A 9,899-nucleotide genomic window follows, 5' to 3' on the forward strand; every position below is an offset into this window, starting at 1 on the left:
CTAGACGGTCATTGGATAAATGCTGGGCTTTGTCCCGCCCATCGGACGCTCAGCGTCTCTGGGGGTCTATGGGACAGTGGGCTGGCCCGGACGCTCGGCTTCTGCATGATGATTGGATGGTCTGTCTGAGGCTGAGTCCCTTTTTGATTGACAGCGAAATGAGCGAATCAGCGATCTTGAAGTATAAGCATCCACCGGAGCAGTTTTCAAGTTTTTCATTCCGTTGTTCGGAGTTGATCTGGAGACGTTACTGATCCTCATCGACTTTGTCTTTGTTAAAAACGACTAGCATTGTGTTTGGCGACTCTCTTCTGTCACTCTGCGAATTTACATATAAATAAACTGACACATTTTATGATGTAGGGTGAAAATGAGCTTCCCCTCCTTATAGGACCAGCAGCCGCCACTGGTGAGTACAGTGATGGCTTTGTCATTTGGATATTGGTGAATTTAAATGTTTCCTGCGGCTTTATTCAGACATAAAGTGACATTTATGGAAAGAGCTTCATGCGTGCAACAGGTTTAAAACTGATTTAGCCTTAAATGAGTGGACACTAAATAATATATGTAAATAATTCACTGACTGTAAATTTGACCCAAATTAACATATATTGTGCGGTGTATTGGGTAAGAACAAGCCATTCTGCTGGTGGATTTTTAGACAAGAGACGTAGAGATAAAAAATCACACAAAATGAAAGTGAACTAAAATTTGAAAAACAAAGTCATCACTTAGTGTCATCGCTGATATCTCACAGGTGTTTTAACAGCAGGTTTTGTTTCATCTCTTGCGAGGTAAGAGAGAAATAAAATAAATTTCACATTTCAATTGATGGTGGTATTTTGTAATTAATATCTATCTACTACTTACTACCAATATTTTTTAATGACTATTATTATTATGAATTAAGTCCTATTACGCAATCAGTCAGTCTGGATTCTGAATGTTTTATTTCTTGTTTTTTTTTACCTTTTTATTTTGACAGTGAGAGAGTTACAGGAAAGTAGGGGGTAGAGAGGGGATGACATGCAGGGCCCTGTTCAGACCTGGTATTAACATCCGTCTCGGGCGATCCGATCACAAGAGGTCAGCTTTAAGTTCAGGTGTGAACGCACCCAAGACACATTTGAGATCCGATCACTCAGACCACATTCAGAGGTGGTCTGGTCCACACATGGCCGCTCTCTTTTAGCAGTGTGAATGTAAATGGGTCCTGGGTCACACTGAAGGCTCCTTGCTGAATACACTTGTGCATTACAGGTGTAACATGAGCCAACAATGTACCAACAGGTTTACACCTGTAAATGCTCAGTGTGGCTTCACCGTTGTTCTCAGCGGATGTTGTTTTCACCCTCTTCTGTTGTCCAGGGTTATGCTGTCTCAACAACCAGGCTGAGTTTTTAGTTGCACTTGATAGCTTTTCCCGCTTTCATATATCAACTCACCTGCATATTTCACTATTCATTGTGTCAACAGATTGGATATTTTCCTCATTCACATTGCCAAGATGCTTCCTGGATTGAGAAAAATCTCGGTTCTCACTTCCCTGCTGTGCATCGCTGCAATTGCTGTGTTTTTTAACTCTTCACGGAATTTATCTGTATTTTCCCTCGGATCTCACAAGTCAAGTCTTTGTTCCTGTCACAAGTGTTTAACAGATGGCGATCCGCGGTTTACGGAAATAAACACTTCATCTCCCAAGCCTTTTTTGTCGAGAAAAATTATGATCTCAGAGGATGATTTCAATTGGTGGAAGGTAAATGTCAGATTATCTTTAAGATGCTGCAAAAATATTCTGCTTCTGTTTCACTGTTGATTATTTTGGAGACTGAATGATCTTTGGCAAAATCAGGAACTGTTTTGGGTTTTAATCTGTTTATTCTTCAGACCAAATGATTAGCATTGTTAATTAAAAATGAAATTCAATTCGGTGACAGCATTTTAGCTAACATTGTAGCCGGCCACTAATGAAAATAGAGATGTAAAATTATGTTGCGATCAAGTTTTTTTACACATTGAGGAGAAGAAAAAAACAGCTCTGAGGCACAATGGAGCCCTTAAGCAGCACGTAGTGTTTTCTCTCTCAGTTAAAGTCAGACCAGTAGTGGCTCGATGGTCAGACTGGGAAAGAAATTCAGCCTGCGATTTATCTGCTGAGACCGGCCACATGAATAGGGATGGGTATAATGGTACTACTACTCTTACTAATACTGCTTATCAATCTGGTACTTTAACGGTACTCTTATCGATACTTTTTGAGGAAGAAAAAAGAACTTGAACAAACACAACATTAGTCACACTTGTGACAATGGGCTGTGTTTGCATCAACTCTGGTAAAGTACAGCCACACTTTGGACCGTTTTGTTCTCTCCGCCGTCGTTATCTATCTAAATGTAGGATACGAGCGTAGCGTTTGTGTGTGCGCTGTCTGGTGTGTGTGTGTGTGTGTGTGTGTGTGTGTGTGTGTGTGTGTGTGTGTGTGTGTGTGTGTGTGTGTGTGTGTGTGTGTGTGTGTGTGTGTGTGTGTGTGTGTGTGTGTGTGTGTGTTTCACTGGAAAAACAGCCCCGCCCCCCTGCCTTCTGCTCACACAAACAGCAGGCAGGCTGAGCGAGAGACAGATCTGTTGTCATCTGTGAGAATAGCGGAAATTTATCATACATAGACGGATATTAGTATTAGAGTATTAGATATTAGATAGTTGGTGAAACAAATGAAAAAAAGCTGCTCCAGTACCGATAGCGAAACCGTTAAGGTCAGAAGTTATTGATACTGCGGTCTTGAATAATGTTGCCCCGGGGCCCGTTTAATACTGGGGCTCTGTACCCATCCCTACACATGAATGAAACTAACAGAGCCGGTAAAAACCTTTTGGATGTTAGCCAGTAGTCCCCATGGCAAGTCCAACTGTGCTCTGGTCACATCTCTTTTTTTTTTTTTTGTCTGAGGTCTTTTTAGCCCAAAAAGTGGTTTCTTCAGTGGAGCAAATTTAGGAAAGTCGCTTTCCTCTGAACACTGCATGCTGCACTGTGCCACCTCGCATGTTGGTGGTCCCGGTGTGGTTTTAAACATAGGTCCAAGATTACAACACACATTCAGGGGGTGTGTGACTTCGCTCTCTGCTCAGGACGCAATTACATCACTATATTATTGTTTAAAATCTTGTTTTACAGAACCTTTAACAGCTCATTGAGTGTTTCATTACTCCCTTGAATATTTAAGAATGATGCCAATAATGACGGTTGTCTTTTTATTATTTAACGACTGCGGTCAGTGCCAACCTTAGTAACAAATTGCAATTGCATTACAATTTATGTGAGTTCTTCATGATAAAAGCCACCCCTGTGTTTTGCCTCTTAAATAATATTCTTTTTCTGTTTGTGTGTCAGCGCATATATTCGGAAAGGTACAACTTCAGTTTCTACAATGCAACAGTGGTGAACATCTTCAAGACTTTCCCACCCGTTCCTGATGTTGTAGAAGCCAGCCCTGACCGCTGCAGGACTTGTGCTGTGGTGGGGAATTCTGGTAATTTGAAGGGATCACATTATGGACCTCTGATAGACTTCCATGATGTCATAATAAGGTAAATCCTCAGACTTTATTAAAAGTCTTTGTGTTATCTCATTCTTATCAAATCATACAAACATTGGTGCCTCCTAAAACAATTCTAGTTTAATGATGATGTTGACAAAGAACACAATTCTGAAAAATGTTCCTTTGTATTTCTCTCCCAATATAAAGCAGGCAATTTTTTTATTTGGGATTTCCATTTAATGTGAGCTTCAGTCACCATATAATGACATGATATAAAATATGTATCCCCCTGTACTATACAGAATAAACCGTGGCCGTACCAAAGGCTTTGAAGCAGATGTTGGGAAAAGAACAACCCATCATGTCATGTACCCAGAGAGCGCTGTTCCTTTGGACAACACCACTCATCTTGTGCTGGTTCCATTCAAGATAAAGGACTTACTCTGGCTTCTCCAGAAATTCAATCAAGGGTAAGAGTGCAAAGCTACTCTCTGTATCTGTGTTCATTTATGTGAATGAAAAACCTGCGGCGGGTGAAAGTAACTGCATTGCATAGACTTGTTTGTATGAAATTACTGGTTTTAACAACTAACAGACATCTTTGACGAAGCTTTTGTTGACGTGTGTGAAAGGTCATGAATAGTTCCTCCACTGAGCACTGAATGCTATCAAATTAAACCATTATTGCAATCCAGTTTTAGATTAGCTGTCAAAGCGCCTATTCTCAAAAATAACATTCATTTGTAATTGCCTCTAAATGTCCTGTTCCTATTATAAACACAACAACACTGTCAATACAGACTGGTGAGACTCGGTTTTCGTGTTTGCCGTGATAGCATTGAAAGCGTAAAACGTCATAGGTGGGTTATTTATATTGTAGAATACAACATGAAAATGTCTCGCGCTTGTGTCATCTAACCAAAAACCCAAAGACTTTGGGGCGAGGGAACCGGAAGTGCTAAAATGCTAACTAATATCCGCGTGGTAGGACTCATTCCTGCAGCCCTCTAGTCTTTGGTGTGTATGTTGTGGTTTGGTTAGTCTCAGGAGTTTAAGATTTTTACCTGGTTGGGTAGTTGAACAATATTAAAATACAAAACACATGTACATTTACTCTAAGTACTGTAGTCCTTGGTACCATTTTATGCTACTTACATCCACTCCACTACATTTCCGAGGGAAAATTGTATAATTCACTCTGACCATGACAATGCAAAATTTTAATCGGACATACTAGTCTCATGTAATTATTGCTAAACAATACTTAATCTGCACATTTTCCACTAAATTTAACCATTAATATTACTTTCAACAGGGAAAATAGTGCAGTGAACTCAAAGAGGATGGCTAACAAGGATCTGGTGAGTATTTTTAAATGATCTTGAATGACACTGACATACAGTGGGGTGCAAAAGTCTCAAACTGTAGATATGATAATCCAGCGATACAACGGTATTATATCATGCATTCGTGGCAGAAAGGAATGGTTCATAAATGTCAGATTGAGGCCTAAGTCTGATTCATAACAGGTGATGATCCTCAGTCCAGCTTTCATGAAATATGTTCATGAGATTTGGCTCAGCAAGAACGGCAGTTATCCATCCACTGGCTTTCTGACTTTCGCTCTCAGCATGTTCATTTGCGATGAGGTAGGTTCCCTTTACACATTCTGCCAACAATTTCATGCTATTTACTAACTGACTGACAGTAAGAAATCATCAAGTTAGAAGAAGACTGATAGACAACACATTGTCAAAACATTCATCCTTGCAAATGTTTGATGAAAAAAGAAATGCATTTTTCTTTATGAGATGTCTGCAGATGCTTTTAGTTATCAGCCACCGAAATGGTTAGAAGAGCTATTTTTAAGTTTTGCTACCACTACATAGCTAACGTTAGCATTAGCAGCTGTTTAGTCACCAGTCAAGAAGAAACATTGTGAGTTCAGCATCAAACGTCATTCCTTTACTCACCAAGAGCTATCCTCAGCAATAGAAAGCAATACCGATGATAACTCTTGTCTCTATCACGTCTTTTGTTTTAAAGTGAAGTTAGCCACCAGCTAGCCCTGGCCCGTTTTGTCACTTTCCGACAGCGACTCACTGTAGCCTCCAATCTGCCTGAAGATGTAGCGCTGCTCAGAAAGCATATTATAACCTCGATGGCTGAAGATCTTGTCACATCTTCACCTCCTTGCCAAGAGTTAGATGATAAGATCAATACCACTCTTATGTCTGTATGGCAAGTATGTAGCTGGAGCCAGCAGCCGGTTAGCTTAGCTTAGCATAGCATAAAGACTGGAGAAGGGGAAACAGCTAACCTGACTCTGTCCAAAAGAAAACAAAATTGGCCCACCATTAACTCTACAGTTTACGTACTAACACAGTCTGTCTGGTTCGTGTGTTCTGTACAACTAAAGTGTGAAAATGACAGTTCGCTACGTTAGCTGTTTTATCCCTGTTTTCAGATGAATGCTAAGCTAAGTGTCTCATGCCTCCAACCTGATATTCACCGTACAGATGTGAGAGTGGTGTCAATCTTCTTATCTAACTTACTAAAATAATACCGATAGTAGATATATGAAGACATAGATATTTAAAGAATGAATATATTACGGAGCATGTTTTTGTGTGTACTACTTTGTGGAAACAATACCTTAAATTCAGCTGAGATTCAAGGTATAATATTTGTTTTTGCAGGTCAGTGTGTTTGGGTTTGGAGCAAACAAAGATGGAAACTGGGATCATTACTTTGAAACACTCAAAAACAAACACCTGAGAACTGGAGCTCATGCTGGATCGCATGAATATGACGTTATTCAGCAACTACACAAGAAGCAGAAAATCCAGTTTTTTAAAGGATGGTAATGTTTTGCTTCTCTCTTTTTGTTTGTGTTTCTTTCTATTTCTGTCAATTGCCTAGAGAGCATTAGAAAGCATTTTTCATTGAGTGTGTTCATGCTTAGGGCAGTCATTTTGTGAACTTCAGTTTGGGTTATTGTATCAGTTGACTCCTTTTTTTATCTCCTCGCTGCGATCCTCGACCGCAGTGGCAAATAGGTTTTGTTGAAAATGTAATCTCTGGCTGGATTATGTTCAGAGGCAGAGTATTTTATTAAGGAATAAGAGTCAAGGTTAGGGAAAGGTCATGGTTTTGTTTGTAATTTCTGAATTATAGTGTATTAATATAAAGTAATATTTCAATCAGGAGAGAATTCATTCTGAATCGACAAATAAACTTGTGTTGCGAGAGGAAAAGTGAGAGATGTGAGAGTCTTTGGCGACTAGACCCCATTGTGATGTCATGATATGTGAAAAGGGGATGAGGCTGTGTGAAGTATAGGAAACCCCCCGGGGTCTAGACACTGGTGGTGGTGGGAAGAAGAGAAGCTGGAGTTCTGGGTGTGATGAGGACTCTGATGAGCTCGACCTGGCACTGGATATAAAGACTGGAGGTGGATGGGGTGGAGGAGGGTCGCAGCAATATGAACTGACAGCTGCCAGCGGAAGAGGGCAGAATGGATTTTAAAGTTTGACAGTGACAACGCAACGTCCGGCTGGTTTAGGTTGTGGCGAAATACGATTTGGTCACTGGAAACACCTGAAGTAAGCCGATTACAATAAGTGGGGTGAGAGAAGGAAAGAGAATTGTGAATGAAAATGACAAAGTTAGTCTTCTTGATTGAACTTGATCAAAACAAGCTTCATTTCATAGTTTGTATAATGTACACTCTCCTTTAATGTGGAATTATATTTGTGGAATATGCTGGAGGATTTTTTCTCTTCCCCCATATGTTTTACTTTTTCTAGTTTTACTTTAATAGGACACCTGTACGCAGCCAATCATGTGACAGCTGTGCAATGCATGACATGTGTCAAGGCAACAGAGAACATTCAGAATGGTATGAGAAGAGAGGTCGGAGGAGAATGACCAGGCTGGTTGGAGCTGACAGAAACTGGCGTCAACAGCATGAATCCATGGACACACCTTGTGTCAACAATCCAGGCTGGTGGTGGTGTAATGTTCTTGGGAATATTTTTCTTGGCACACTTCAGGCCATTTTATCACCAATTAATCACGGCTTGAATGCCGCATCCTGTTTGATTGTTGTTGCTGGCCAATGTGAGTTAAACATTTATTTATCTCTGCACTTATTATCTGTTGTAAAGCACTTTGGTACACCGAAAGGATTGTTGTAAAGGGCTTTATAAATAAAGTACATTTACATTTACAAACAAACAAAATGTGTCAGATAAATATATTAGCGGCTGCTAATTAGCTTAATTTAGGTGTGTCATGCCCTTCAGCATGTACTGTGCCAGGAACTCTGATTTTTATGCTTTGCCATATTTTGTAAAAAATTAATAAAACTCTTGACATTGATGGGCACACAACCAGACTGTAAGTTATGGGACTGGTTTCACTAGAAGGGCGAGGCATTCAAACTGCTCCCTGGGAGGAAACTAAAGTTGTTAAACAGGGAATTCATAACAGTGATGGCTTTTTGTCGTTTGGATATTGACAAATTTAAATGTTCCTTACAGCTTTATTCAGACACAACAGGACATTTATGGAAAGGGCTGCATGTGTGCAGTCTATTTAGCATCAGGCGTCTGGTGGCTTTTAAACTTATTTTGGCCTGGAAGCCTTAATTTCTCTAGTGATTCTCTGATGATTTCCTAAACGAATTACCTCATTAATTTCATCATTTATTAGGAAATTCTGCTGCCTGCTTTATAATGTCTGACACAAGGACAGAATGACCAAATATTAAGGTATTAACTGTTAGATCTTTCCTAACGTGTGTGCATACAGAAAGTGCTGTTAGTTGTTGACTTGGTTAAGGGGGTTTGATCAACACATGTCTGTTATAGAAATAAGCAAAAAAGTAACACACACAACAAATCAAACTACTGAACAATAACAAAAGACAGGAGATGGATAAGGGCGGCCACCATCATATAACTCTTTTCTACTTTAATTTTAATTTAATGATCTGTAACCTGCAGATTACCATAACCTGAACCGTTTGAGATCTTATTGGGAGAACTGCTGTGCCTCTCCGCTGTATTTCACAAACGGAAGTATGTGATGTACATCCTTGAAAAGGCAACAGCAGGACGTCCTCATTTTCACACAGTGTCCAAAATGCACACTCCATTGTTTAAAGTTTAAAATGTGCTTGCTGTTGTGCACACATTGGAGAACTATTTCTCCATTTACAGACATCAACTGCAACAGTCACAGTGACCATATTTAAATTAAAATTGTTGTTTTTCTTGCTGTTGTAATTCCTCCTTTTCATGCAGGCTATTATCTATTTTTTTTATTGTCATTATCTATGCAGAAATGAATTCTAAAGTTCAGCAGAAGCTATTATGAAACTCCACCAGCCTGAAATAATCAAATCAAATGGATATCTTCCAAAGTGACCGTCTGTGTGCTTTTGTACAATACTCCCTGTTTTTGGTTACCTGGGGTTTCTTTGCTGAGCTGCCGTAACACAATGAAGAAACACAACCATGTCTTTGCTGACCCCGTCCACAGCAGTTCATCATTCAGCTTTTGTGCTGATGCTCCTGCTGCTTCTCTAAACTGGCAGCGTGCTGATCTGAATCCGCTGCAGGTAATAACACTGTCTCTAGACAGCTTACACAAGCCCACGTCAAATATCCCAAACTATCACTTTAAGAACAAGCAAGCAAGTTTTACAGCAAGTAAAATGTGTTTACTTGTCCTTTAATGTTGTCCCAGGTTGGTTCAGTCAGGTTAAACTCTCCTTTTTCTTTTTGAGTTTGCAGAGTTGAGCTTCAAACAAGTTTTTATCCCTTTCCATATGAATTAACCATATGAATTTCAACAGTTTCAGATTGGACATGAAAAAAAAAAGACATAAATTAAGCTGTGCATATATCTTCACAACCCATCCATGGAACAAGAGAGCGATACTCCGAGAGAACTTCACACACTTTTTATGTGCGGGATGAAATGTTCCTTTTACCTTGATTAACCTCTCCGGATTCATCCCTTGCCAAATCAGCGCCTCACCTCATCTCTGCAGCAGCTTCGCTAATGAGGCTTTCCCAGTGAGGGCAGGAGTCGGTGCTGATGTTCTCAGTGGCAGTTATACTTTGCAAATGTGTTTTATGGCACTGATGTCAGAACATGTCTCTTTTACGTCTGACACAAGTTTCACACATAATTGTATTCACGATTCATATGGCGTTTCATTAAGAGTTACCAAGACATTTGTTTAGTCAATGAATATAGTTTATATATTTTTATGCATTAAGGCATTACAGTATGTTTTCATCCATCCCATATCTCAGGAGTCACATGAGGGAATTTCTTAAAACTTGCAACA

The 9,899-nt window shown here is 39.7% G+C and overlaps 1 protein-coding gene across 1 annotated transcript; it reads left to right on the forward strand.

Moving 5' to 3' along the window:
* Positions 1–8,586, forward strand: LOC130183297 (CMP-N-acetylneuraminate-beta-galactosamide-alpha-2,3-sialyltransferase 1-like). The gene is made up of 7 exons (XM_056398587.1): positions 1–409; positions 1,477–1,756; positions 3,388–3,584; positions 3,838–4,005; positions 4,851–4,896; positions 5,065–5,184; positions 6,235–8,586. Exons 2-7 carry the CDS (start codon positions 1,508–1,510, stop codon positions 6,400–6,402), a joined length of 948 nt encoding a protein of 315 aa, XP_056254562.1. The 5' UTR covers positions 1–409; positions 1,477–1,507; the 3' UTR covers positions 6,403–8,586.
* The last annotated feature ends 1,313 nt before the right edge of the window (positions 8,587–9,899 follow it).

This window comes from Seriola aureovittata, chromosome 16, assembly GCF_021018895.1.
Source record: "Seriola aureovittata isolate HTS-2021-v1 ecotype China chromosome 16, ASM2101889v1, whole genome shotgun sequence".
Lineage (NCBI taxonomy): Eukaryota > Metazoa > Chordata > Actinopteri > Carangiformes > Carangidae > Seriola > Seriola aureovittata.